General features: G+C 38.8%; 5 protein-coding genes and 1 pseudogene across 8 annotated transcripts; 3 read left to right on the top strand and 3 right to left on the bottom strand.

Annotated features, from left to right (window-relative positions):
• Positions 1–17: 17 nt before the first annotated feature.
• Positions 18–3,828, bottom strand: LOC104776198 (U-box domain-containing protein 44). Of its 3 annotated transcripts, none has more exons than XM_010500213.3 (4): positions 3,357–3,828; positions 2,468–3,027; positions 2,058–2,367; positions 18–1,781 (listed from the first exon to the last, which is right to left on the bottom strand). In XM_010500213.3, exons 2-4 carry the CDS (start codon positions 3,005–3,007, stop codon positions 223–225), a joined length of 2,409 nt encoding a protein of 802 aa, XP_010498515.1. In that variant the 5' UTR covers positions 3,008–3,027; positions 3,357–3,828; the 3' UTR covers positions 18–222. The 3 variants fall into 3 exon arrangements, with proteins under 3 accessions (XP_010498515.1, XP_010498517.1, XP_087364838.1); XM_010500215.3 differs by having other exon boundaries at positions 3,363–3,828; XM_087508712.1 differs by having other exon boundaries at positions 3,599–3,828.
• LOC104776197 (uncharacterized) lies at positions 3,816–5,657 on the top strand. The gene is made up of 6 exons (XM_010500212.2): positions 3,816–4,193; positions 4,443–4,560; positions 4,678–4,827; positions 4,911–4,960; positions 5,051–5,138; positions 5,235–5,657. Exons 1-6 carry the CDS (start codon positions 4,014–4,016, stop codon positions 5,309–5,311), a joined length of 663 nt encoding a protein of 220 aa, XP_010498514.2. The 5' UTR covers positions 3,816–4,013; the 3' UTR covers positions 5,312–5,657.
• LOC104740771 (uncharacterized) lies at positions 5,649–11,938 on the bottom strand. The gene is made up of 12 exons (XM_087508711.1): positions 11,212–11,938; positions 9,503–10,541; positions 9,022–9,240; positions 8,730–8,941; positions 8,535–8,609; positions 7,945–8,016; positions 7,768–7,866; positions 7,495–7,566; positions 7,293–7,407; positions 7,107–7,175; positions 6,661–7,028; positions 5,649–6,403 (listed from the first exon to the last, which is right to left on the bottom strand). The coding sequence occupies exons 1-12, from the start codon at positions 11,350–11,352 to the stop codon at positions 5,879–5,881; spliced, it is 3,006 nt and encodes a 1,001-aa protein (XP_087364837.1). The 5' UTR covers positions 11,353–11,938; the 3' UTR covers positions 5,649–5,878.
• Positions 11,760–18,179, top strand: LOC104778801 (regulator of telomere elongation helicase 1 homolog; annotated as a pseudogene). The gene is made up of 27 exons (XR_015595395.1): positions 11,760–12,189; positions 12,279–12,345; positions 12,444–12,519; positions 12,645–12,709; positions 12,802–12,849; positions 12,947–13,047; positions 13,126–13,261; positions 13,343–13,404; positions 13,500–13,573; positions 13,657–13,727; positions 13,858–13,945; positions 14,031–14,113; positions 14,225–14,320; positions 14,355–14,457; positions 14,600–14,693; positions 14,772–14,855; positions 14,952–15,108; positions 15,205–15,371; positions 15,487–15,531; positions 15,669–15,697; positions 15,778–15,947; positions 16,030–16,154; positions 16,240–16,362; positions 16,443–16,693; positions 16,833–17,698; positions 17,775–17,846; positions 18,017–18,179. The product of XR_015595395.1 is annotated as a regulator of telomere elongation helicase 1 homolog (transcript).
• Positions 18,180–18,680: 501 nt separating this feature from the next.
• Positions 18,681–26,597, top strand: LOC104776193 (uncharacterized). Its single transcript, XM_087508710.1, has 29 exons — positions 18,681–19,251; positions 19,341–19,425; positions 19,514–19,589; positions 19,699–19,763; positions 19,847–19,894; positions 19,985–20,085; positions 20,160–20,301; positions 20,436–20,497; positions 20,586–20,659; positions 20,738–20,808; positions 21,213–21,300; positions 21,384–21,462; positions 21,549–21,638; positions 21,726–21,834; positions 22,168–22,261; positions 22,336–22,419; positions 22,535–22,691; positions 22,801–22,982; positions 23,184–23,228; positions 23,362–23,390; positions 23,478–23,599; positions 23,693–23,740; positions 23,852–23,976; positions 24,048–24,182; positions 24,270–24,502; positions 24,728–25,595; positions 25,708–25,779; positions 25,990–26,112; positions 26,195–26,597. The coding sequence occupies exons 1-29, from the start codon at positions 18,870–18,872 to the stop codon at positions 26,237–26,239; spliced, it is 3,834 nt and encodes a 1,277-aa protein (XP_087364836.1). The 5' UTR covers positions 18,681–18,869; the 3' UTR covers positions 26,240–26,597.
• LOC104776194 (putative WUSCHEL-related homeobox 10) lies at positions 26,493–27,525 on the bottom strand. The gene is made up of 3 exons (XM_010500209.3): positions 27,336–27,525; positions 26,846–27,229; positions 26,493–26,719 (listed from the first exon to the last, which is right to left on the bottom strand). Exons 1-3 carry the CDS (start codon positions 27,490–27,492, stop codon positions 26,661–26,663), a joined length of 600 nt encoding a protein of 199 aa, XP_010498511.1. The 5' UTR covers positions 27,493–27,525; the 3' UTR covers positions 26,493–26,660.
• Between the last annotated feature and the right edge of the window lie 217 nt (positions 27,526–27,742).

Below are 27,742 nucleotides of genomic sequence, written 5' to 3'. Positions count from 1 at the left end.
GTCCGAGGCCGATCAAATGATTATGATTTTCAGACGTAGAATATAATTATAAACAAACAAATCAAATATAGCTTAAAGCACACGCAAACAAGAATCGAAATTTACAATATATATATACCCAGAAAAAGACTGGATGCCTATATCAACAAGTAATCCCATCAAAACATAAACCACAGATATATAAATCACTAAAACTCACTGAACAAGTTCAAAGAGATTCCCCTATGCCATGCTTGGGAATATACCTGAGAAGTTTGGGATCTTATCGATGTGTTTCAACGCGTTCTCAGCGATCTGTCGCGTTCTAAAATCAGCGTTTTGGAAAGCGTCCACAAGTGCAGCGCTCAGGGCCTGCTCCTCTGCGAGCTCTCTTGCTATGTCTTCAATCCTCAAGATCCTTTCCACCACCCAAACAGCTCTCCTCGTCAGCCTCTCTGATCGGTTCTCCTTCAGAACGGTTAGTATATGCGTTATCCCGCCTGCTTCATCAAGTATATTTACCCCTTTCTCTACGTCTAATTTGTCTTCTAATAAGCTCGAAAGAGCTGCAAGTGCTGCCTCAACCACTTTCTCATTTCCATGGTCTAATAAAGCCACTAATTTCTCCACAGCTTGTCCTTCGACGAGGCAAAATGTGTCTCTTAATGAACATATTCCTTGGTGGATCTTGCACAGCCCGTTTACAACGTGTGGTTTGCTCATACATGAAAAGATCGAGCCACAGTAATTCGGAGGAGGCAGATCAGGAATCCGTGTCAGGTGCATAGACTCTAGTGACAGATTCTCTAAAGCCATAGCAGATACCATCTGGATGTTATCTTGACCGTTGGATTGAAGCAGATGAAGGAAGAGGGTAGCAACATTGTGCTCTTGGCAAAAGGTAATGGCCCGAGTCTCTTTGTTGAAAGCAAAAGTAATCCTAGCAAGTATACGCACAAGTCCTTCCAGAAAAGGACTCACAAACCTCATTCCCTTGATATCCCCTTGGCGGATGCCAATCACTTTGGAGATGATTTTTTCAAAAGCACCAACTTCCAACATTTCCTGAGTAAGACCCAAATCCCTATCTGGCAATTCAGCTAAGAGTCCAGCAGCTGCAGCCTGTTCTTCAGTGATTGGTGTATTTTCTGAAATGATTGCAACAAGGCTTCCGAGTTGTCCAGCAGTGCCACATAAGGCCTTAGCTAGTTCTTCACTCATGAATGGAGAAAGATTATGGAGAAGCTTTATGGAAGCCAAACGCAAATCATCATTCTCTCGGACCTCTATAAACTGAACCAAACTGATGATTGCACCGGAGGTTTTAATTGCATAAACAACTTTTGGAACTGTTTTTGGACAACTGGTGAGTCCAACAAGAACCTCCAACAGCTTGCACTGGATAGCTGGTCCCGTGTTGCTAATTAGATGGAGCAGATTCTCCACTCTGTTGTCTGAAACAAGAGTGGCTTTGTCATAGTCATACCCAATGTTCACTATGTTAGCAAGAATAGTGGCAGAGACTTCTTTCAACCGAATTGGAAGGTTGTTTGGCCCTACATAAAACAGATCTTTGATAAGTGGGGGGAGAATTCCTATGCTGATCAAGACCTTAGCACTCCCTTCGAACGATGAGATTTTGTTAAGAGCTCTCAAGGCAGCTTCCCGTTGGGGCATGTCACCACTTCTCATAAGATCGACAAGAGAAGAACCCACAGTCTGAGCCACAAGAACCTTCACTTCGTTATTTAAGGGAAGCTCCCCGAGAAAGGAAGCCATAGAGACTTTTGTTTCAGGTGAACCTGCAGATCATGTTTCACATGTGGTGTCATTATTCATGCATGAGACTCGCAATAAAACAGAGGAAAATTATTAAAAATTTGACAAGAGAACATGTAAAATTCCTAGAGCAAACAAACTATACGGCAGAGTACAATAACACCATCATGCGTCCGAATGACTAAAGGAAGATGATAACATGTTTTATGCAAATGAAGCAAAGAGAATATTGTTAAACTAAAACCAAGCAAAGAAGAGAAACTCTTTCAGCTGATCATTAAGAAGTAGGGAATAATCACCTTCAAGGAGTTTTCCTAGAAGAGGCTGGAGTCTACCATATGAAGCCATCTGCCTAACAATTTCCTCTGACCTCTCCATGTTTTCCAAGGTTCTATCAGCTTTCTCAACAATTGAAACATTTTCTGAGTTGCTGCTAGTCAGACTAACCAACAATATAAGTGCTCCATGAATGGAACCAATCTTCTCGCACAAAGCTTCTGATTTAGAGAGCTCAAACAGCAAGGAAACAGCTGCCTCCCTCCCCTTTGATGGTTCGTGTGACAAGAACTTAACTAGTGTACGCACAGTATCCCCTTCAGCTACTATAGCCTGCAATATGCTGAAACAATAATTAGCATCCGCACAATTATCCATTACAATGCTCTATATTAACGTTTTCGTCAGAGAATAACAGAAATCAGAATTTAACCTTGCTCTCATCATCTCCTTCAACAACAACTTGAAGAGTCTGTAGAGCCTTATACCGAACTTTATGGCTACTACTTTTCAACAAGTCGATGACCATACGGATAAGCTGAGCGTTGCGTACACCTTGCCTATTAGATCGGATGGTCCTGCAAATCTGTCGGACATGCATCAAAGCTTGCAAAATGTCGGTCTCAGCATTTCCTAGAAACAGCGAGTGACGAGCAATGTCAAGCTTGGCAGCATCATTCCTTGATCTCCACTCTTCGATAGTGTTGCGCAGAGCTATGCTGGGGCTAACGTCAGCGCTGCTCAGCTCCTGAGAAGTCAATGGGCAAGATGGAGGTCTCCCACTGTCACGACATTCCTTGAACCATTTTTCAATGGCTTCACGCTCGAATGTCCTGCCATTCTCTAAAGTGACAGGATCATGCATAACCTCTTTTGTCAATGGGCAGATGAAGGCTTCGTAGATATGATCTACACCTCGCTCAAATTGAGAGCTATCATCTGACTGGTTACCATCCTCCGAGCTTCCAACCATGTTTTAATCCTTGACACTCACTGCAGATGATAAGCAAACATCTCAAGATTACGGGAAAACAGGATTCATAAATGCAAGAGTCAGGTAAAGAGTGTCCAAATTCGAGAGTAAGTGAAAGGAGAAAGTTTTGGAAACACAAAAGGGGATATAAATACCAGATTAAGCTTAAGTTCCTTGATCAGCAAAAGGAAACAAAAAAAACACACAGTATATACCTAAATCATTCAGTTACATGAACCCTAATATAGCCAGATTACTAAATTTAGCAATAATTATAGAAACCGGAACCAAACAAATGAGCATGTCAAAAAATACCAAAAGAGAGAGAGAGAGAGAGAGGAAAACGCACACCAACCAGTTTCCAATCGAAGAAGCGTGAGAAGGGAACAGTACAAAACAAAACAAAAAAAAAACCTAAGTTTTTATAGTTGTTCAAAGTTGACAATTCGAAAAAAAAACCACTTGTTTAAGTCTCCTTATGGAAAAGAAAGTGTGAGTTCTTCTTCATCCATGGATCCCGAATAAGAAAGCAATCCGAGCTTTTTTGCTCCTACTCGAGCTAGAATTGAACAGAGTTGTGTTGTTCTATACCCGTGCGAGAGAGCGAGAGAGCGAGAGAGACGGGCAAAAGTGAGAGGAAAGAACAGAGAAGATGGGTTGAAGAAAAAAAAAAAACACGAAAGGTTGACTAAAATCGAAAAGTCGTGAGAGAGAGAGAGAGAGAGAGAGAGAGAGAGAGAGAGACGTGGAGCCACCAAACGCCAACTTGACAAACAGAAGCAAACCAGCCTGGCTTGCTTGCTGTGTGTACACACTTACACACACTCGACTTGCCACCCACCCACTAACATACCCGGGTTAACGGGCTTTGTTTCCTTAATGGGCCTTTTATTCATTAATTGCCCCATTTACTCCAAAGCTTGCTCTGACTCTGATGCGCTCTCTCTTTCTCTCTCGATCGCTTTGATTTGTTGATGATTCTTGTGTGCTAGGTATCTTAATCGAGATGGCGGGAGATGAAGGAACTGAGATTTACGAGGAAAGAGAAGAATCCATGGATGCAGCGGTGGATAAGGAATCAGAAATTAAAAATGAAGGGAAAGAAAATGAGAACGTGTTGCAGTTCCTAGATTCGTTGGATGGGTATCAGACGCTTATGGACTCTGTTAATTCAAAGCTCCGTGAGGTAATGGGAATGTCATTAATTTGTTTTTATGAAGCGAAATTGATTTTGTGTTTAAATCGAACCTGATTGTCTTGTGTTAATGAATAATAGCGAAATTGATTTTTGTTGATTAGCTTAGCTTATGGAAGCATTTTTGTTTGTTTGTAACCTTTTAAGTGAAATTGTATCACTGATTTTAGGATGAGACTCTGCCTTAAATTAACTTGTTGGTATAGAAACTCTCTGAAAATGTGTGGTTGTTTTTGGCAGGGATGGTTTGATCTAGCTAGCGCTCGACACTCTATGGGAACTTTACGTATCAACAGCACTCTATTAGACCTCAAGTATCATCCTGCAGCTTCGACATTGCAAGTCACAGACCAAGAGGGTAAGTTTGGCTCATGCTCTGAGCGGTTGATTGTTCCAATGCGTCACGTTTCTATGCTATGAATTTTATTCGGGGTAGACTCTTCTTACATATGATGAATACATGGAACTCTTGTAGTTGGATCTTTGGGATCAGTTCCACGTTTTGCTTTGTCCAAGTGGGCTTCCAAGGGTGGTGGTAGCCCGAAAGGCAAAGACTTCTCTACTGTTACAGATTCGGAGATAGGCTCACCTCTCAGCCAACAGCTACGTCATCGAGGAGTTTCTGGTAATAAGAGACTTTATTTGTGTTGGTTATTCTGTGCCCTTTTCTTTGTTGGTGTGTAATGTCTTTCTTATGTAATTTGATAGAAGAGAAACCATCAGCCAAGGACGAAACCACTTTAGCAGCTGATGAAGAGGTGAGCAATCATTTCATCTTCTGCACAAACTCTCCTTGTTTTCAATATGTAGAACGAGGGTTTTGCTAATTAGGATGTGTTAATCTCCAGATCAAAAAAGAACGAGCTAAATCTCTGTCAGTATTTGGAAGCTTAGTCTCGCCTAAGCTACGCGGCGCTCAACTATCCTTTGAGACAGGTAACATCATCATTAGTCATCACCACAAGTTGACTCACAAAATAGATTCCAGCTTACAGCTGAAACTCTTATTTTGTTTTCTTGTCTTTTGGACAGCTCTTGAAACTCTTGTGGAAATAGCCAACATGCGTGCATCTATGCTATCTGCCTTTGAGTGGATCACAGAGAAGTGAAATTCCTAGGTAACAACTGATCCTGAAATGTGCTCAGGGGATTCAGCGGATGCAGAATGGAGTCTACCTCAAAGACAAGGTTACATTGATAATGGGGAATTTGGTGATGCGAATCATATCTTTCTTCCAGACGGAGAGATAGAATGTACCACCTTCAGTGTTAACACAGTATCTGTTTCGGTATGGTTAAATGTTGCCAGAATTTCTTACGGACCTTTGAGCTAAGGATAGATACAAAATAATAAAGCCTTTTGGGGGAAGAGAGATCAGTAAACTGGACAAAAATAAAATCTTGTATACAGATTCCATTGTTCTTTTATTTGTTCTCCAAAACGAAAGCCTCAAATATCTCTTCATATAAAAGCAAGTGAATTCATAACAGAACAGAGACACAGTAGAAAAACCATACAAAGACAACCTTTACAAATTACAAATAGTCTAACACTATTGTCTCCTCCAAAACCAGAATTTGGTGAAAAGATTATAAGATTTTATGAAACAATCACAAGTTTCATCACGCGAGGAAAAAAAAAAGGGATTTAAAAAGGAATGATATAAAAATCGAGGCTAGAAGGAGTTCCAATTGTCTGACCTTTTCTTGGGGCTTTCATCTGAAGAGACTTTGAAGGGGCCTGTGGAACCAAACGGGTCTGCATCATCAAATGAGTATCCATGGCTGCCACTGAAATCCTTTGTACTATTCATGGAATCGAATCTTGAAAGCGAGGGACCACCAAAGTCTCTGGAACTGTTAACTGAATCAAACCTGGAGAAGGCAGCTCCACCAAAGTCTTTTGAGCTGTTGATGGAATCAAACCGAGACAGTCTTTCGGGCTGGGAGGAAAACCCGGCGCCTGCTTCACTGGTGTTGAAGGAATCGAACCTGGAGAAGCTATCAAAATTATTATCTCTGGCTGACGCATCGCTGAACCGAGGTGGAGAGTTCCCGAATCTTGAAAGTGGAGTGCTGGGAACTGAATCGTCAAATGCAAATGGGCTCTTCCTCTGAGCGCCGAAGCTTCTCGAACTTGGAGAATCTTCTCTTCCTGTGTCTCCACCAAAATCGCCACCAGATCCAGAATAATCTCCATCCTGCCAATATATTCAAAATGCTAAGCTTGGTTACGACTCTGAATACGTAACTAAATGATTCAGCATACTGAAGGCAAATGCACCGTTCCAAATCTGAAAGCATGGACTATACTTGCGATACATGTTTTCAAAATCTTGTATAAAGTAAAAGATCAGTTTAATGTCTATTCGATAATCACAACTGAAAGGTTCGATACAGTATTTAGATGGATGAAACGATTTGATAAATCGAAAGACACTATGGATTCTGTACTAACCTGGCTTTTGGATGCATCAAATCCCCAGACTGAATCCACATCATCGTTAGTGTCAAACGCACTTGCCCAATTCGAGTCATCAAAGAATTCCGAATTCTTTCCATGAGAATAATCTGGAGATGGGATCTCAGTAGCAGTCCTAGAGACAGGACTGTCTCTAGGACTTCTGCCTGAATCATCTTCACTGTGAGTTGCCCCATATTCACTCTCATGGTGGCGGTCAGAGGTTTCTGAAAATGGTCCATAGTTTTCATCTAAATGAGTCGGCGAATCAGGTGGCCCCTTACCATCATCCACCACACCGTTTTCATTCTCACCAGATGAGTTTTGCTCTTTTGATTTGTCAAAAGTAATCTCATTGCCAAATCCTAACAGTGGGAGGATTATCAGTTAACAATAGATATTTCAATGTATCAGTAATAGAAAGATAGGATTAAACTTTGTACCTTCATCTTCAAACTTATCCCATTCTTCATCCCAAAGAGCTGCCCCTTCTTGAATTCCAGGTTGCCAACCTGTAAGTCACAACATAACAGATTCCAAATGATTTGTTTGTTTACAAAATACATGCAATTTGCATTCATCTACAATGAAAGCAAGAAGTCACAAGGCGATAGAACCGTATGTCATACCAGCTGGAAGGTCTACTAGGGCCTTGGACTTAACCTCCAACCCATGTTTATTGCAACGTTCAGTTAAAGCCTTCATCAGTTCCTCTAGATCTGATTGTATTCTGTCAGCCCGGACCTATATGTCCAGTAAAGTATCAAATCAGGCATGTACAGCAAATACTCGATAGTTTATGCATCACATAAGAATAGAGAATATATGTACCTGAAGGAGACCATCAGCACTACCACCTTGCTCCATGTTCACAATTGCTTGGCTCAACTCCGTCTTCCGCCCCTGGAATGGGTTAGCAAAACTTCAATAAGTAACAAATTTCCGTGGAAGATGTGTTACAAAATTATTCAAATCCCCTTCACCAGAAAATGTGGATAACGACAAGCCTAGTACTGGAGGCAGAAGCACATAGACAAAATGAAGAAAATATACGGCTGCATAGGCACTGCCACTTGAAATGGCAGGCAAGCGAATTAGTCATACCTCAATCTCGCGGAACCTGGCCTCTTCAATAGTTAATTTTGACCCTATTTCTGCAACTTGCTTATACTTCTCTTCATACTTCTTTGCCAATGTTTCAGCCTGCAGCAGAAATTGTTCTGGATAAGACAGAATTGCCTCTAAATACATGAGGAAAGTGATATTCTATGTGAAACGCACCTCACGCTTGTCAGCGGAAGCCCTTTCAGAGATCTCATTTAATCTATTGTCACACCTGCTTTTGTACAAGACCTGACAGAAAAAGGAACCAAAAAATGGGATAATAAGAAACGGACCTTAGCACAAGAACCCTACTCTCTGACACACAGAATGTGTATATAATATAAAAATAAGATAAAGATCAAGCTGAAGAACTAGCTCTAGATAGCAAAACCTCAAACAAGGACAACGTTCCTATACGATAAGGCCAGAACTTCGGGGAGAGCAACAATCTTAAACTTATAAGACCATTACGTAGATAAGATTTGAGTTCTACAGCTTAATCTAGATGGTAAATTCCAGTCGATTGGTCTTATTTATACACACGATCTTCTTCAAACTTTTTCAGTGAATAAATCAACTAGATACCAATATCCTCTCGATCAAAGGAGCTAACAGATTCTTCAAGGATTTAATGCATACAAATATAGCAAAGTTTACATCGACAATAGTTAACTATATTCGAATACAGAAATCAATAGTTAACTAGACAGCTCAAGATCATTTCTCTCTTCTCAAAAAACAATAGTTAATATTAATGAAGTACTCACAATATCCTGCATTTTGGTCCGGTAGTATTCAAGTTTCTCCCTGGAGTCCATGTATGCATTCTGCTTTTGATCAACCTACACAGATTAGAAAAAATTGTTTCACAAGCTTCCAAGGAAATGCATACGGAAATGTCGCTCATCTAAAGCTTAAATAATGTTTTTGTCCATATTATAAGTGAAAATTTAAATGATCACCTTTTCCCCATCAGCTGCTGCTTCTGGAAGATTTGAGCTTGCGGGATATCCATTACCTAGGTGACTGGGATCATCCAATCCTGGCGCTTGATTCCTTTGCTGGTTAAAAGATATACCGCTGCCAGGGTGAGGGCCTGGTGCAGGAACTGGTGGTCTCATACCAGTCGTTGGGGTGATTGGCCGTGCACCCATCACTGGCTGCTGTACAAAACCTTCCAATAGAGAAATTTGAATTAGAGTAACGTATCAGTAAAAGGAAAAGATCACTAAAGGCATGAAGTGTGAGCAATACCTTGACCAGATCCCCATCCAGCATTTGTATATCCATGACTAGGTGCGCCTGAGATAGATAACAGTGTCTCATCAAACCTGATGCTGCTAGGAAGATCTGTTGGAAGAGGACGGCCTTCTCTATACCGCTCCATCAAATACAATGAAATGCAGAACTCCCTCAGAGAAAGCATAGTATCATTATCCTGATCAGATAATTCCCACACATGCTTCAATACCTCTGGAACCAAGCAAAATAAATATGTTACCATAAACACTTGCAGATACTATTATAGGAACATAAGCGTCAGGAGGGTAGTAAATAAATAAACATAACAGCGAAATGGCCTGTCCCATGAAGAAAGGGACAAGAACACAAGTTTTAAAAGATTCTTCAATCCAGAATTGCATCTAATTTCAACAGAGGCAACAGTTCATTTCACCTACAAATTGAATATTTACACTCTTCATGTAAAGTGGACTGAAAGATAGAATAATCTTACCCCTGGGTAGCCTCCAGCTTAAAAACAGATTCCTTGCCTGCTCACCAGTGATTTTCCCATCCTTGTCGCTATCAACTTCCATAAATACCTTTGTATATTTCTGGACATCAGATGGTTTCATTTTTGGCCATGGAGGCTGATTATTTCCAGCAGGAGTTGAATGGGCAGATCCAACTGCACTTCCAGCTGGCAAACCGGAGGATGGACCTTGTGAGGACACTGCAGGCTGTGCACTTGCTGCTGGCCGTGGCTGATTCCCTGTAGGTAGCATTGAGAAAGTACTCTGTAGGGAGTCGAGAGCATTAGGTTTTGGTGGAGGTTGGGTTCCAGCAGAAGTAGGAACAATGGCTGAACTGATTGAAGAATTACTCAGAGTGGGTTGCTGGAAAGAGGAAAACATGTCACCTCCATTTCCAGATACAACAAGGGCCTTTGGATCAATTTGTGACTCAGGCTTTACGCCAGGAGAAGGTGCTGCTAAGCTTCCCCCTCCAAAGCCTGACGAGTATCCGCCGGTGTTTGCAGCATACAAATTATTAAGATTGAACGTTGAACTATCAGGACCAGATACACTAGTGGGACCAGCCTGAGGAGGACGTGTAACACTACCAACAGGAACTGACTGAAATTGACCTGGTAAGGCACTTGGTCTATATTCTGGACCAGTCGCTGGTCTAAGTGAAGTCAGCCCAGATATTCCTTGATTTGCTCTCATTTGCTGGTTTTGTTGAGATGGAAAATAATTCTGATTGACATTCGCATTTGGTGCCCCTGGTCCTCCAAACCCCAAATTTTGAGAAACCGTTGAGGGTACGGAACTGACTGTGGTAGCGGCAGGATTAGGTCGGGGTGCAGGAATAGCTGAAAGATTAATTTTGGGCGGTGGTATTTTGGCTGCAGCAGGAGTATTCAGTGCGGCGTTAACAATCTCAGGTGTCAGCTCTCTCTTACTCTGAGCAACTGTTACAAGTCTCAGAGAATTATAAAAGTTTTGCCGATCAAGGAAACCACTGCGTGACCGATCAGAAAGCGACCATATCTACAAATGCAGAACACAACTGATCAGTAAAAAACTTCACACAGAAAACAAAGCTAAATAGAACCCGTCCACACTGAAATTGTATGCAAGAAATTTTTCCAGATTCAAATACATAAATACTTGTACACCTAAGATAAAAAAGCTTATATTCAAAAAAAAAAAGATAAAAAAGCTTATATCCACACAAATGTACCAAAACGTGAATTGGTAACAAGATTAAAGAGACAGCCACATAGTAACTGACGTTACAACAAATTAATTATCCAATATCTTCAGGCTATACCAATGAGGACATCCTCATGTAGATGCTGTCAAGTTCGAGCAAAACCAAAAACCAGTGACTACTCTAAAACCAAATGACAAAAGTTTTTACCAAGGAAACCTCTAGAATCTTACTGTCATACACTAATAACTTCTTCACTATAGATCCCTAGCAAAGGCTGCTCCTCTGAAGCAAGATCATAAAGGAAAAAATGCAAAAAACAGCGTCTCAAATCTGCACTCGTTTATTCAGTTCATAGGCTTATCAAATATCTCAGAAAATAGAATGCGAAGAATCAAAATTACGGCATTTTGGAAACCCAAATCAGAGATCTTTCTCCGGAACAACTCAACAATTCTCTCACCAGAAACAATCAGAAAAAGCAGAGATCCAAGAAGAAATTTAAACCTGGGCGAGAACTTGCTTAGACAAACCAGACCCTTGAAAAAATCCAACAGCTTCGGCTCCACTGATCCGACCATCTCCGTCCAAATCAGCTCTCCTGAAGTAGGCCTCGAATTGATCCATGTTAGGATTCTGACCCGCCATCACCGGAGAGCTATCCCTCAAAAACTTAGATCAGAGCTTCGAAATCGAGATCAAAATCCCTTATCTCCAGATTTCTTCTCCTTGCCCAGACGAAATTTGCCCCGATTCGAATCGATAAATTAATTAAATCAAAAAAATTAAAAGGCAGTTATAAAAACAAAAACAACCGTAAAAATGACAGTGTCACACAGCAAAAAAAAAAGATCGAATCGTTTTTGTTGAAGAAGATGTTCAATAAAGTCTTCTTTTTTTTCCGGAGTCTTTTTTTTTTTTTTTTTTTTGGGTTCGCTTGCTTGTAACTGGGCTTTATAAGCCCAATTAAGGTCCATTGTCACATTGAAAACTATACGTCGTCGCTTTGTTTGTGATCAAGCTTGCCAGTGAAGCTGTGTAACACAATTGGCGATGAAGGGTAGGGATAAGATTTTTCCCGCCCATATTTTTGTAACAAAATCAGATCTTACAACTTTTGCCGTCACTGAACTCCGAAAGACAGATCTGGGACGAAGAAGATGGTTTCCACAACCACCAAATCGGATTCCAAGGACGAAGTGAAACAAACCCTAAACCCCGAAAACCCTAAAAAGCTCTACCAGATCGGAGGCCTTCAAGTTGAGTTCCCTTAGCAACCTTATGGAACCCAGCTTGCGTTCATGAGCCGGGTCATATCTACGCTCGATCGTGCTCAGAGAGAAGGTCACAGCCACGCTTTGCTCGAGTCTCCCACAGGTACGGGAAAGTCTCTGTCTTTGCTCTGTTCTGTTCTCCCTTGGCAAAAGAGCTATCTATCGCGGTTTTCCAATGGGAGCTTTTCTCATTTGAAAATGCAGCCCTCAGGTTCGTCGTGTCCCTAATGAATATTGCATCTATGATATGAGAAGATTCATTTGTTATTAAAATTCGTGGTTATATCTATCTCTGAACAGATACTACTTTACCTAGCAATGTGGAGCCACCTGAACCACCTAATATTCCCACCATATACTATGCTTCGTAAGCATTACATCATTAGTCTTTGGAAATTTTGCAAATCATGTTTTTAAGTTTTTCTTGTTATTATTTGACTGTTTGTTTGTTTTTTTTTTACTTAGACGAACTCATGCTCAGATCACTCAAGTCATTCGTGAGTATAAAAAAACTGGTTACAGAGTGCCCATGGCTGTATTGGTATGTCAATAATAAAACTTGATCTTGCCAACTTGTTTTATCTCTGGTTTAATCAAGTGAATATTTTACTTGACGCAACTCATTAAAATTGTAATTTGTTCTGTGTTCATCTTTCATTGTGTTAGGGTTCTAGGAAACGTTGCTGCACTAATCGTCATGTCCAAGGGAAAGACAACGTAGACGAAAAATGGTAAATTTTCATCTATATTCACACATCTCACTATCCTCATAAACCCTCTCTATACTAACGTCTATTTAATTTATATTCATTCTTTTTTCTAGTCGGTTGCTTCTAAAAGATAAGAAAAACCCAAAATGTCCTGAGTTCGAGTGAGTTTTCCCTGATAATCTATAAGTTCTTTGTGTTTCCTCTTTTGTTTCTAGCTACGTAGTCAAAATCCATATAACTGTTTACTTTAACTTGCAGAGGTGCCGGTCGCATCTTAGCTTACCCATCAATTAAGCAAAACGGGCACAATGGGGTTCATGACATTGAAGATCTTGTAAAAATTGGGAAAACTGTTATTGGTTAGTTAGATTTAGTTTATTTTTCTTTCAGTTATTTGTATTTTTCAGTTTCTTAATTTCAAATCATTTTCTTTTTAGGCTGTCCATATTTTGCTTCCAGGAAAATGTTGGAGGTTGCACGATTGGTTTTTTGCCCTTATTCATATATAATTGATCCTGTCATTCGAGGAGGAGTAAATCTAAAAGGAGCCATTATAATCTCTGATGAAGCACAGTAAAATTCAGAAACCTTGTTAGCATGCTTGATGATATTCATGGCTAAAGGCCGTCTACTAAAAGCTTTTACTGTCCACAGCAATATGGAAGACATTGCTCGTGAAGCAGGAAGCATTAACTTGGAAGAAGATATTATTTTCAGTATGTACCACTCAAATTATTATATATCTCTGCAGTAATTAATCGTTTTGTTCACTAAATATATGCTTAACTAACCTGGCTTATGCGTTATGCAGAATTGCGGAATGAACTAGAACAGTTGAGTGTGGATGAGCCAGAGTTCTATGAACCCTTGTATGAAGTAGTAGAGGTAAGTAATTATATGCAAGATATTATTAAGAGGTAACTAAGATTTGCTGTCTACTTTTTAAATATTGACTCTTCTATGTTTAGGGATTGATAAGTTGGATTGGAAGCAAAAAAGATTCATTAGCAAAACGTGATTCTGAGCACTATTTCTCTAAGTAATTTGAAACTTTTCTTCCAATCGTCTACTTTAAAATTGCAAAATGGTTCCAACTCTATGAGGCAAGCTGATTTATATACAATATACTTCATTCTTTTTTTTTTTGTTGCTATTTATCAATGTAACAGCTGGACTGGAGACAGAGCTTTGAAAGAGCTCAAGGAATTCAATATCACTCCAGAATACTTGCCACAATTACAGGCGTGTCTTGACCAAGTAAGTCATTTCTTCTATGATTTCTGGCTAGACCCGCATGACTTTTTACGATGCTTGAATGTGACTTTGTGCTTAACTGGTTAAGGCGATTACAAAATCAGAGGCAGCAGAAATGGACCCTGATAAGCCTTATTTGAGTGGGATGGATATCTGTCACGACACTAGAAGGTTTTTTTTTTTTTTTTTTGCATCTCACTAACTTTATTAAGCTTTGATCTCTATAATGTAATTTTGAGGATGAGAGAGCTTATATATTGCACAAACAAATTTTTAATGCAGAGTTGTTTGCTACACTTACATACTTCTTTTCCAAAAACGGAAGTCATGTCCTAGATTACGAAATGGGTTTACAACGGTCTGCTAAGAGAGGTACAAGTGAGATCTTTATGTGTGCTTTACTGTGATGCAGGAGATACTGGTTGGACGCATACGTTCAGTTTGTGGTGCATGAATCCCTCTGTTGTATTCAAAGACTTAGCTGATCTTTCTTTATCCATCATTTTAACATCTGGGTAAGAAGTATCTTGTTGCTTAATATTTTCTTCTGCAAAGAGTTATATCATTTGGCTAGTGCCTTTGCTAAATCTTCATTGTTTATTGAGCCCTCTCTTTCAGTAATGATATAGGTTAAGTTTCTTTTATTGTGAAATATAGGACTTTGTCACCGATGAATTCTTTCTCATCTGAACTTGGGTTGCAGTTTGCCTCTTGTTTAGAGGCTCCACATGTGATTGATCCTAATCTGCAGGTTCTGACTAAAGCTATCCACTTACCAACAGTTTCAAGAAGTCAATGTATGATTTTAACAATACATTTTTTGTTCTAGGTGTGGGCGGGTGCAATCTCCAGTGGTTCTGGTAATTATCCTCTAAATGCAAGTTATAAAACAGCTGATGCATATGAATTCCAGGTAAGCTCTTATTTTGCCTGTAAATGTGTTCTTCTTGTACTGTGGTGCAATGTTTCGGTGTGTTGTAAAACTCAATGCTTCTACTTTGCTTTGAAGGATACTCTAGGGAAATCCTTGGAAGAAATTTGCAACATTGTACCAGGTGGATCTCTGGTATTCTTTCCAAGCTATAAGTTGATGGAAAAACTCTGCACGCGTTGGCGTGAAACTGGACAATGGTCTCGGCTCTGCTTGAAAAGGGATCTTTTCATCGGTACGTAACATCTATATCTTCTGTGATCATTTTAAAACTGTTGCTGCATTGTTGTTTTCTTATCATAAATCTCAAATAACCTGTCATTGGTTGCAGAACCAAGAGGAGGAGCCATGGACGACTTCGAAACTGTTCTGAAGGAATATTATGATTCGATAAGCGGAAAGAACAGATTGATTGGAAGAAATAGAAGAGTTAAGAAAGCAGGTTCTGTTGTAACTGAGGCTCAAGATGATTACAAGAAAGGATCTGCATTTCTTGCAGTATGTAGAGGAAACGTTTGTTGTTGTTTTCTTTTGCTCATGGTGGTTTCTCTTATTGATGTTTATTTAAAGGGACCCTATGTGCATGACCATGATCTGAGTTCAAATTCTACAGGTTTCAGAAGGGCTTGATTTTTTTGATGAAAAGGCCAGGGCAGTGGTATCCTTTTCAACTGCATTGTCTTGGTATTTTTGAGTTTGTCTCCTTTTCTGCAATAGAAATTTTAAGATATTTTTGATTCATGCTACTGAAATTGGCTTATGAATGGACTGTTATACCTTGATGGCTACATACAGATAATTGTTGGCATTTCATTTCCAAACTTGTAAGAGTTCTATTTCCCTTTAAAACCTTCCAGCTTCCTTCCCAAAACTTCTTGGTTCTAACAAACCACTTTCTTGGCAGGCACGATATTCTAGTCGAACTGAAGCGAAAATATAATGATACATACAAAGCATCTAAAAACCTTCTTGGAGGCGGTGAGTGGTATTGCCAACAGGCGTATCGTGCGTTAAATCAAGCAGCAGGGCGATGTATCCGGCATAGGTTTGATTATGGTGCCATCATATTCTTGGGTAATTAAAAGACGTCAATATCTATTTAAACGTTTTGTTTTTTTCAGTAGCTCTGATGAGGTTGTCTTGTTTTGGTGTTTAGATGAGCGATACAGACAACCAAGGAACAGAGCGTCTATTTCAAAGTGGCTAAGGCAGTCCATCAAGCTGTATGATAATTGTGAAGCTTCTATGGACGGATTAAGATATTTTTTCAACAGTGTCAAGGTTTAAACCAATCTCATTCCTTTCCCTTGAAACTTTATCACATATACATACATAATCATTAAAATTCTTTGAAAATTGCATGCAGGAGCGAGTTAACAGTAAGATGTTAGAGTCCCATGAGCAGAACTTGTCCTCTGAAAACCAAAGCAAAGAATACATAAAGAAAGAGAATCAGATTCAGAACAATTCTAGTCATGTCGAACCAAAGGTATATTCTAAAAGGAAACTATATACTTTTTTCTGTTTTCTCATGATTCATTTTGTTACTGATGATGAATTTGTGTGCAGGATATTGCAAGTAGGAGGGTGGTGAACGTGGAGGACTATACAAGTTCGAATCCAAGACACACTTTTATGAACGAAGTTTTAATTCACAATGATGTGAAACCAAAAATAGCTTTAAGGTCGAGATCTATGCGGCTTTCTGAATCATCTCCAGGTTACATACCTGCTGCTCACACATTCATTCAAGTTAAAAAGGAAACTGAATTCTATAAAGGAGTCATTGATCTTGACTGCGAGGTCCAGCCTGAGCCTGGGTAAAAATACTAAACCATATCTCTCAAAGTATATAACATTCATATCTCAAAGTATAATGTGCAATAATTGTCATAAAGTGGCATACTAGATTATATTTATACAAATCTTTGAGCAAAATTTTAATACTGTCATGTGCAGGTACTGTGAGGTTTCGTCGGCGACCAACTGTGATGAAGATCCAGAAACATCTTCTGTCTCTGGTATTGCAACCGCGAGTCCAGGTTCTAGCTCGAAGAACGAAAGCTCTAGCCTAGCAACAGGCCTGAGATCTCTGAGGTCTCCTGATCAATTCTTAAAAAGGCATATATCTACTGAAAATTTCAGAAAATCTCCCCTTGGTACTGAATCATCTGTTCTAGTAACCCCACAGAGATTTTCCATTAATGGTGATACACGTAATTCGACTCTAGAAGCAGAGTCGTCTTTGAACATGAGTGTTAATTCCAATGCTTTGAAGAGAAGAAAGTTTAGTAGCTCTCCAGTCATCATTGACCTTGAAGAAGAAGACGAAATCAGTAATGCTCCTAGTACTGGACCTGCGGATCATACGAGTTTGACAAGGAAAATTGAATTTGGGTTTGGTAGTACCGAATCAAGATCCCACCGACAATACATATGCTTTTCCAGAAGTGAATCAGAGAGTGATGAGGATATCTTGTTTACTCTGCAGAAATTCATTAGGTCACCCTGAGAACCACTCGCATCCCAAATGCTTGTTGACTTCGTCGTCCAAGGCGTATTTGCTGTCTCTTCTAAAAGAAACATCAGGTCTTGCTGCTCAAGAAGAAATGCCAAAGAGTGTTTCAGTTATCATGACAGATTGCTCATTGGTTAATCAGAGACTCTGCACAAGTTCTGAAAGCTCAAAAGGTCAGGGTATTTGGTGCCAGCAAGATGGATGTGTTTTCAATACTATCTTTTGCCCTTTCTGTAGTGTCCCAAACACCTGCCTTGGAGTGCAAGTCATGGCTACAGATTCATCAAACGTCCAGTTTATGAGCAAAGTAAGCTTGACTTTTAGCTGGTGAATCATCAGAGTGCATTGTCTTGATATTAAGATCACTTCTTACTTGTTTGCAGATTTTGTTCTTTGCTGATCATCTAGAAGTCACGAATGATGCTGCAAGCAAGGAAACAGCGTTAAAGCACAAGGTAATTCTTGCATACCCTTGAGTCTTTAGAACCAATTTGAGGTTTCAGTTTGGAACAAATTGAGATGCGAAAGATTTTGAAATAGAAGTGAAGTTATTTTAATGCTGTGACATAATAAAATCTTGGATCAAATTATTTTGTGGAATAATCATTACCTATTGGTATTGTAGGAATATCTTGCTGTCACTAACACGTGATTTGCCAACAAGCAAGCAAGAACCAGGATGTTTTCAGCAATGCTGGTCCGACCTTTTTTTCGGAGGCTTAAAGCAAACTTATAAAAATGTGTGTGGCCTTGGATTTCTGAATTTTATTTAAACTTTTTCCATTATTTAATATTTTATAATGTTTAGCAAGTTATATAGGAATTGTGTAAATAAAAGTAAACTACTGAGTAAATTATTAATCAAAATTTCTATATATATTGTTTGTTGCAATCCTTTTAAAACTTGCAAACTCTTACCTATGAAATATATGTATGAAAAAATGATTGCATTATACTATTATGAAAGGGGTGAGAGAAGACAATTGAACAATCAGGAAAATCTCAATTATGCGATAAATTGAAAGTAATCGCCATTTAACAAAAAAAAAATACAAGTAAATTATTTTTTCTCTTCAAATCATATAAAGTAAACTAGGGGCAATCAACGGTTATTTAAACTTCAAACTTTTTCCTCTACGCAAATTGGGCCTTATTGGTAAATCACGATCACACTCAATTGCCTCTACGAAAATTGGGCCTTAATAAGCCCACTTTCGTCCATTATCACGCTGAGGACGGAAGTATTGCCGTTCTCTCTTAAACAATAAGAACTGTAAGTCGTTTTTAGTGTCTCAGCTTTTACACCAGTAAAGCTCGCAGAAAATAACAATGGCGGGCGCCAAAAGAAAGAGAAACTCGAAAAGGGGTCGAATTTTCCCGCCCATTTGTCAACAACGCGTAACCATCGAACCTCACTTCTCTCGTAGTTCTCATTTTTCTCCCCTCACCGAACCCCGAAGGGATACTCGACGAAGAAGATGGTTTCCTCAACCATTAAATCGGATTCGAAGGACGAATTGAAACAAACCCTAAACTCCAAAAACCCTAAAAATGTCTACCAAATCGGAGGCCTTCAAGTGGAGTTCCCTTATCAACCGTACGGAACCCAGCTTGCGTTCATGAGCCGGGTCATATCTACGCTGGATCGAGCCCAGAGAGACGGTCACAGTCACGCGTTACTCGAGTCTCCCACTGGTACTGGCAAATCTCTGTCTTTGCTGTGCTCAGTGCTTGCTTGGCAACAGAACTATAAATCTCGGCTTCTGAAAGGGAATTTGACTCACTCGAAAGCTGCGCCGGAAGCAGTCACCGATCCATTGAATCACGGAGGTGGGTTCATACCGGAGACACAGCCCTCAGGTTCGTGAAATCACGAATGACCTTAATTAATGATTTGGGCTTTCTTAATTAGTGTATCAGCCTTTAATTCGTGGTTTATCTCTGATTAGATACTCCTGCTGCATCTACAAAAGTGGAGCAAGCTGAAACTGCAACTAAGAAAAGAACCAAAATTCCTACCATATACTATGCTTCGTAAGCTTTATATCAGTAATCTTGGAGATATTATGAATTAAATTTTGTCTTTCGTACTTAGTAATGATTGTTTGCTTTTGTTCTGTAGACGAACTCATTCTCAGATTACTCAAGTGATTCGTGAGTATCGGAAAACTGGTTATAGAGTGCCCATGGCTGTATTGGTATGTTAAATTTGATTTTGCTCTCTTTTTGTGGACTTGCCTATTTGCGTTTAATCAAGATACTAAAGGTGTTTTTTTCTTCCACCTGGGTCTGTCTTCTTTGTGTAAGGCTTCACGAAAACATTACTGTACTAATCGTAATGTACATGGGAAAGACAATGTAGATGATGAATGGTAAGTTTCATCCACATTCATATCATCACATTATTCTTTTCAGCTAAAGATATCCTCTATACTAACATTTAATCCGTTTCTAGTCGGTTGCTCCTAAAAGATAAGGCAAACATACAATGTTCTGAATTCAAGTGAGTTTTTCCTGATAATTTAAGTTCTGGAGTTTTCCCCCTTTTGTTGTTAGCTCGTCAAACCATGTAACTAATTTCCTTAACTTCCAGGAACGTCAATAAAATCACATCTCATCCATCACTTCAGCCTAGAGGTCACAATGAGGTTCATGATATTGAAGATCTTGTAAAAGTTGGAAAAAATGTTAGAGGTTAGAATTTGTTTATTGTTTACTTTTATTGATTGAATTTATCTATTTCTTAATCTCTAATAACTTTCTTGTAGGCTGCCCATATTATGCTTCCTGGTCAATGGCGGAGAATGCACAATTGGTTTTTTGCCCTTACTCCTATATTGTTAATCCTGTCATCCGAGCAGGAGTTGAAGTAGATCTAAAAGGAGCGATTATAATTTTTGATGAAGCTCAGTAAGTTTCAGAATCTTCTTGGTTTTGATATATTTACACATAGAATTTTCTGGTTGGAACATGAGTTTGCAGATTTCTTAGCATGCTTGTGATGTGATGATAAGGCCGTCTACTAAATTTTTCACTGTCCACAGCAATATGGAAGACATTGCTCGTGAAGCAGGAAGCATTAACTTAGAAGAAGAGACTCTTTTCAGTATAAACTACTCAAAACTATTCCTGCACTTATTCATGGTTTGGTTCACTGACATTTAATTTACTAATGTGGTTTATGTGTTATGCAGAATTGCAGAGTGAACTAGAACAGATGAGCGTGGCACAGCCAATGATATATCAACCCTTGTGTGAAGTAGTAGATGTAAGTCATTAACTGCAAATAATGTTGAGATGTATCTTTGCTGACTACGTTTTAATATTGATTGGTCTATGTATTTAGGGATTGATAAGCTGGATTGGAAGAAAAAAGGATTCATTAGCAAAACGTGATTTCCAGCACTATTTCTCTAGGTAAGTTAAACTCTTCTTCCAATCATTTACTTTACTGTAGAATTTGAAAGGGGTTGCAACTGTTTAAAGTCTTGGTTTTCTTAATCTCCATGAGAACTAGTTTTGTTTGGACAACTCTTACTAGCTATACATATTTTATGTAGCATTCTTGACTAAAATGTGGTAGATATAGATCCTCTGTTAACCCACCCGAAAAATTTGTGCATATATTTGCATGTATGCATAATCTGCATTGTAGTATATTTTATTTAGTGATGAGTTTCATGCAGTGTTACCAGAAATAATGGTCGAGTCATTGGTATTGGAACATTTTTTTCCCAAAAGAATATCAAGTTAAGTAGGGAAACCATGTTTATAAAACAGTAATCAAGCATCGCACTAATTCCACAATGACATCATTGCAGTTGGACCGGAGACAAAGCTTTAAGAGAGCTTGAGGAATCTAATATCTCCCGTGAATGCTTCCCAATCTTATTGGAATGCTTTACAAAGGTAAGTCATTTCTTCAACGTTATCTGGTTAGGCCCACAGGCTTTATATGATGCTTGAATGTGCAATTGTGATTGCTGTTCTAGGCTATCAGAACATCAAAGGAAGCAGAAATGGAATCAGATATGCTTTATTTGAGTGGGTTATCTGTCTTGACACTAGAAGGTTTTTGAGTCTCCCTAACTTTATTAAGCATTGTTTCCTGTGATATCGTTTCGAGGATGAGAGCTTATTGTATCATATTCATGCAGAGTTGTTCTCTTCACTGACGTACTTCTTTTCAAGAAATGGAAGTCACATCTTAGATTACCAACTGGGTTTACAACGCTCTACTAAAAGAGGTACAATGGACCTTTTTAGCCGAATTTGTGAAAATTTTACCCATCTGTAATTAAAAAGGTGTTCACTGTTGCTCTATTGGGCTGCAGGAGATTCTTCTGGTACATGGACGCATACTTTCAGTTTGTGGTGCATGAATCCTTCGGTTGTTTTTAAAGACTTAGCTGATATATCTCTATCCATCATTTTAACATCTGGGTAAGCAGTATCCTGTTTCTTAATATTGCTACTGCAAAGAATTATGTGATGTACACCTTTTTCATCTGATATTTTGGCAAGTAATAACACCTTGTTACTTCATTATATAAGGATCTTTAAAGAACCACAACGTCATCAATGTACTATGACATTACTCATCTTTTTTGTTAAGTATGGTTACTACCAGTGATCAATGTGGTCCTTTTTGTACATCACATTCCTTATGTGCATACCATTCTACTCTCCTCCTTAACCCATTTGCTAAATTATATGTTTCTTGAGCCATCTTTTTCAGGAATGAGTAAGTTTGAATTTATTGGTTGTAAAATATAGGACTTTGTCACCGATGAATTCTTTCTCATCTGAACTTGGGATGCAGTTTGGCACTTGTTTAGAGGCTCCACATGTGATTGATGTTAATCTGCAGGTTCTGACTAAAGCTCTCTACGTAGCAACCGTTTTCAGAACTGAATGTATGATTTAACAAAATCTTTGTTCCAGGTGTGGGCTGGTGCAATCTCCATTGGTCCTGGTAATTATCCTCTAAATGCAAGTTATAAAACAGCTGATGCATATGAATTCCAGGTACCGGGGATTTTTTTGTCTCTGGTTCAATCTATTTGTGCCTGTATATGTGTTCTTGTACAGTAATGCATTACTTTTGTGTGTTTGTAAACGTATGCTCTACTTTTCTTTGAAGGATGCTTTAGGGAAATCGTTGGAAGAAATTTGCGCTGTTGTACCAGGTGGCTCCCTTGTATTCTTTCCAAGCTATAAGTTGATGGAAAAACTCTGCACACGTTGGCGTGAAACTGGGCAATGGTCTCGGCTTTGCTTGAAAAAGGACCTTTTTGTTGGTAAGTAATATTTATCTTCTGTGATCATGTAAAAATTGTTGTAGCAAATCCTATTGTTATGCTTTTTTTTTTCTTTTCAAAAATTTGAAACAAGAATCCTTGGTTGCAGAACCAAGAGGAGGAGCCCAGGAAGAATTTGATTCTGTTCTGAAGGGATATTATGATTCTATACGTGGGAAGAATAGATTCACTGGAAGAAATAAAAGAGTTAAGAAAGCATGGACTATTAAAACTGAGACTCAAGATGATTCCAAGAAAGGAGCTGCATTTCTTGCAGTGTGTAGAGGAAAGGTTTGTTTTTTCTTTTTCTTTTCTTGTCATGGTTTCTATATCTATATTTAATATTCAATATTTAAAAAGCAATCCAATCTCAAGATATGGGATGACGTGTCGTTGGACTCTATGAGCATGACATGGGTATCTCGTACTTTTCACATAACATATTTGAAAATTTGATAACTTATTTGAGTTTAAAGTCTATGTTTCTAATAGGTTTCAGAAGGGATTGACTTTGCTGATGACAACGCCAGGGCAGTGGTATCCTTTTTAACTGCATTGTCTTGGTATTTTATTTTCTTATGTGGATGTCAATCAATGTAGTCCGTTGCTGCAATAGAAGCTTAGGATATTTTTGATAAATGGGCTGTTAACCCTTGATGATTACATACAGATAATTGTCGGCATTCCATTTCCAAACTTGTAAGAATTCTATTTTCCTAAAATCTTTCAGCTTCGTTCCAAATCCATCTTCAAGGAGCAGTTTTTAATTAATCACTTTCTTGCTAGGCATGATATTCAAGTCGGACTAAAGAAAAAATATAATGATACCTACAAATCATCTAAAAACCTTCTCGGAGGGAGTGACTGGTATTGCCAACAGGCCTATCGTGCTTTAAATCAAGCAGCAGGTGCTATGTAATAACTTACATTTTGTCAATTGGTTCTTCCAGTCAATTTTAATATTGTAACAGGATATTCTGTCATGGTGTTTTTCTTTACAGGGCGATGTATCCGGCATAGGTTTGATTATGGTGCCATCATATTTTTGGGTAATTACAACATATCAGTGATCTGTGGATAGTCACTTCTCAACTTTATTTATGTACGTTTTGTTCAGTATGGTTATCATAGCTCTGAGGTTGCCTTGTTTTGGTGTCTAGATGAGCGATACAAAGAAGAAAGGAACAGAACGTCTATTTCAAAGTGGCTAAGGCAGTCTATCAAACTGTATGATAATTTTGAAGTATCTATGGAAGGGTTAAAATCATTTTTCAACAGTGCCAAGGTTCAAACCATCTCATTCTGGTCCTTGAAACTTTATTACATAGTCATTAAAACGCTGAAAACTGTATGCAGGAGCGAGTTGACAGTAAGATGTCTGCGTCCCAGAATCACACTGTTGAGAAGAACTTTTCTTCGGAAAACCAAAGCAAAGAATTCAGAAGGAAGGAAAATCAGATTCAGAACAAACCTAGTCATGTGGAACCAAGAGTACATTTTAAAAGCAAACGATTTTTTTTTCTGTGTTGGGTGTTCTCTATGAATTCATTTTGTTATTGATAATGAATTTGTGTGCAGGATATCGCAGGTAGGAAGGTGGTAGACGTGGAGGATCGCACAGATTCGAATACAAAATATCCTTTTATGAACAAAACCAAGGCCTTTTGGGATCACAAAGATGTGAAACCAAAAATAGCTGAAGATTCAATATATGTACGGCATTCTACTCAGACATTCATTCAAATTAAAGAGGAAGCTGAATGCTACAAAGACGTTATTGATCTTGAGTGCGGTGTCCAACCTGAGACTGGGTAACAATATCAGACAATTTCTTTTTATGCAAATCTAGATATATTTGATTTGCACCATTTCTATCTCAAGTTTAATTCTTAAAGAGCGTTCCAAAGTAGCATGTTTGTAAGTGTTAGCTTCAACTACAAAAACTAGCATGTAATGTGAACACTGTATCGAAATACTGCAGATTGTAAGCTTATATTTGCAGATCTTTAAGAAGACTTAACAACTGTCATGTGCAGGTATTGCGAGGTGTCATCAGTGACCTACAGTGATGAAGATCCAGAAACATCTTTTGTCAAGGAGACCTCTGGTATGATCAATGGGATATCAGTAGCCAGTCCATGTTCTTGCTCGATGAATGAAAGCTCTAGTCCAGCAGCAATAGGTCTGAGATCTCCTGATCAATTATTAAAGCGGCATATATCTACTCCAAATTTTAGAAAATCTCCTCTTGGAGCTGAGTCGTCCGTAGTAGCAAATCCTGAGGGAAATTCTTTCGGTGACATCCGTAGTTCGACTCTAGAAGCAGAATCATCTTTCAACACGAGCGTTAATTCACAAGCTTTGAAGAGAAGAAAGTTTACTAGCTCTCCTGTCATTGACCTTGAAGACGAAAACAGTGATGCACCTAGTACTAGAAGACCCTCAGATCACACGAGTTTAACAAGAAGAATTGAGTTTGGGTTTGGGAGTACCGAACCAAGATCCCAAAACTACAACATAGATTCTTTTCCAGAAGTGAATCAGAAAGTGCAGCTATCTTGTTTGCTCTGCAACAGTCCATTAGGTCTACCTGAGAATGACTCTTATCTGAATTGTTTGTTGACTTCGTCGTCCAAAAAGTATTTGCTGTCTCTTCTGAAAAAAACATCAGGAACTGCTGCTGCAGAAATGCCAACAAGTGTTTCAATTATTATGACAGATTGCTCATTAGTTAATCAGAGACTCTGCAGAAAATTTGAAGGCTCAAAAGGTCAGGGTATTTGGTGCGAGCAAGATGGATGTGTTTTCAATACCATCTGTTGCCCTTTCTGCAGTATCCCAAACACATGTCTCGGAGTGCAAGTTATGGCTACTGATTCATCAAATGTCCAGTTTTTGAGTAAAGTAAGTTGACTTCAGTGGTGATTCCTTCGAGTGCTTAAGTATCTCTCATTTATGATTGGGTGCATTGTCTTGAGCTCTTCCTAATATCAAAACCTAATTTACTTGTTTGCAGATTTTGTTCTTTGCTGATCATCTAGAAGTCACGAATGATGCTGCAAGCAAGGAAACGGCCTTAAAGCACAAGGTATTCTTGTATATCTGCTACTTACATACCCTTTAAGTCTTTAGAAGCAATTTGAGGTTTCAGACTAGAATTAATGGAGATGCAAAATATTTTAAAATAGAACTGAAATGATTTTAATGCTTTGAGGACAAAGCTTGACAGGTGTAAAGATTCTTATTGTGCATCAATTTCATTGTATGAATAAATATTAATAACCTAATGGTATTGTAGGAACCTCTTGCTGACACTAATGCAGCTGTGGATAAGAGTGATATGCTTGAGTCAATAGAGAGATTTGCATACTCCCCGATTCAGCAGCAAGATTCAGGAGGCTGGAGGACTACAAAATCAAAGGTCTGTAAAGATAATAACATGCATTCTGGTTTCTGTTAACACCGTTAGTCTAATCCCACACCTCATTTGTATGTATGTGCAGCTGAGACTACCAAAACGCAATTTGCCAACAAACAAGAAGACCTAGAAAGAGGATGCTTTCATACCTCAGCAAGCAGAAACGGTCTGATTCATAATGAGGGATAGTCAAGGCAGCAAAACCAGCGGCACCAAGTTGTCATAAACAGATGTGAACCAAGGAACTTTGCTCATGTCATCATGTGGCTGAAGAAAGATTGGTTTTGCATCTTAACTTGGCCAGCTTCGTTCGGAACTTAATTTATGTCCAGGTCGTGGCAATCCCTTTGTTCATGGTGGGTTATATGTATATACTACACTCGTAGAAGGTCAAACGTAAATTTGTGAAAAACAAATTCTACACTAGATAGACTTGTTAAAGCTCACTCTCATAGATAATATAATATTCTTTTATTGAGACAACCAAATAATTGGTTTAGTTTAGTGAAAACAGAGTGAAGAGATTAGGAGTTCTTCGTCTTTATTTCACGTCAGCCTGTATGAAATTTGTTCTCCATAAACTTCTCCCTACTCAACAAATGCTCAATCCCTGAAACCACAAAATGTTCACCACATGTTTTCAGCTCTAGATTATATAACCTTATACGGTAGGCATCAAAAACAGACCGAACCATTCGAGAGATTCAGACACGAAATTAAATGTCATATGTAGTACCTCTATCAGGACTAGGGAAGAGTATATGCTCATAAGACTCAAACCCTCCAGAATCTCCATAACTCCTCTCCTCAGTCGTCACAGCCGCATCACCGGTCGGACCAGTCACCGTTGTCGTCTGAGGCTGCTTTCGTTTGGACCGAGCTCGCCGGTTTTGAAACCAGTTGTAGACATTTTTCTCCATGATTTGTCCGTGCTCAGACAGCTCCGCAGCAATCTCTTTAATCCTCCGTGGATTTGGTGTTCCACTTCCTTCCTTGTAAATGTTCTCAAGAATCTGAAGTTGCTTCGACGTTGGAGTCCATCGATGACGAGTAGACATACCATGAGCGCTTGACGATGCCACCATCGGATCAAAGTATCCTCCTCCCATCAGATTCATCCCTAGTGTATTTTCTCAAACAATTACCATAAAAATATTCATTTTACGTGACCTTTTAAGTTTCTTCCAAATACCACTATGGAGTTCATGAGAGAGAAGTGTACTTACCTGATGAGAGAGGAGGGAAGGAAGAGAGCGAATTGTGTAGGAGGACGAGCTGATCACAGATTATAGCGTAAATGGCGATTTGCTTACGGAGAGTCTCCATCTGCTCCTCCGTCATCACTCTACCATCATACGTACCGTTTAGGCTCCCTTGCTCCATCTCCTCTTTCACAAATTTGCTTTCTCCTCTCTCCTTTCTATCATATGATGAAGAAGACGACAATGATAAACAAATCTTTAGTTTATTTGTTACCGTTGGACTCAAAACACATTTTTGGAAAGATTTAATTGAATAGGATCAATTGGTCCGATTTGGTTTTTCTCAATTACCAAATTAATTGAGGTAATTGTGAGATATAATTGGATTCTAATTGATAGAATTAGATTATAATTTGTGGTCATATAACCAA

Source organism: Camelina sativa, chromosome 3, assembly GCF_030686135.1.
Source record: "Camelina sativa cultivar CO46 ecotype springtype chromosome 3, ASM3068613v1".
Lineage (NCBI taxonomy): Eukaryota > Viridiplantae > Streptophyta > Magnoliopsida > Brassicales > Brassicaceae > Camelina > Camelina sativa.
Note: the sequence above shows the minus strand (reverse complement) of the source record. Positions and strands in the feature narration are given on the sequence as shown.

Excerpts from the sequence above, each read along its gene's own strand:
- LOC104776198 (XM_010500213.3), bottom strand. The coding sequence starts at position 3,007 with ATGGTTGGAAGCTCGGAGGATGGTAACCAGTCAGATGATAGCTCTCAA. Across the intron at positions 2,368-2,467 it reads AAGGAGATGATGAGAGCAAG|GCTATAGTAGCTGAAGGGGA; the intron begins GTTAAATTCTGA and ends AGCATATTGCAG. Across the intron at positions 1,782-2,057 it reads TCTAGGAAAACTCCTTGAAG|GTTCACCTGAAACAAAAGTC; the intron begins GTGATTATTCCC and ends CATGATCTGCAG.
- LOC104776197 (XM_010500212.2), top strand. The coding sequence starts at position 4,014 with ATGGCGGGAGATGAAGGAACTGAGATTTACGAGGAAAGAGAAGAATCC. Across the intron at positions 4,561-4,677 it reads GCAAGTCACAGACCAAGAGG|TTGGATCTTTGGGATCAGTT; the intron begins GTAAGTTTGGCT and ends GAACTCTTGTAG. Across the intron at positions 4,961-5,050 it reads CTTTAGCAGCTGATGAAGAG|ATCAAAAAAGAACGAGCTAA; the intron begins GTGAGCAATCAT and ends GTTAATCTCCAG.
- LOC104740771 (XM_087508711.1), bottom strand. The coding sequence starts at position 11,352 with ATGGCGGGTCAGAATCCTAACATGGATCAATTCGAGGCCTACTTCAGG. Across the intron at positions 8,610-8,729 it reads CAGCAGCTGATGGGGAAAAG|GTTGATCAAAAGCAGAATGC; the intron begins GTGATCATTTAA and ends TAATCTGTGTAG. Across the intron at positions 8,017-8,534 it reads GGACCAAAATGCAGGATATT|GTCTTGTACAAAAGCAGGTG; the intron begins GTGAGTACTTCA and ends TTTTTCTGTCAG.
- LOC104776193 (XM_087508710.1), top strand. The coding sequence starts at position 18,870 with ATGGTTTCCTCAACCATTAAATCGGATTCGAAGGACGAATTGAAACAA. Across the intron at positions 19,590-19,698 it reads GAGTGCCCATGGCTGTATTG|GCTTCACGAAAACATTACTG; the intron begins GTATGTTAAATT and ends TCTTTGTGTAAG. Across the intron at positions 20,086-20,159 it reads AGTTGGAAAAAATGTTAGAG|GCTGCCCATATTATGCTTCC; the intron begins GTTAGAATTTGT and ends ACTTTCTTGTAG.
- LOC104776194 (XM_010500209.3), bottom strand. The coding sequence starts at position 27,492 with ATGGAGCAAGGGAGCCTAAACGGTACGTATGATGGTAGAGTGATGACG. Across the intron at positions 27,230-27,335 it reads CTTCCCTCCTCTCTCATCAG|GGATGAATCTGATGGGAGGA; the intron begins GTAAGTACACTT and ends AAAATACACTAG. Across the intron at positions 26,720-26,845 it reads CTTCCCTAGTCCTGATAGAG|GGATTGAGCATTTGTTGAGT; the intron begins GTACTACATATG and ends TTGTGGTTTCAG.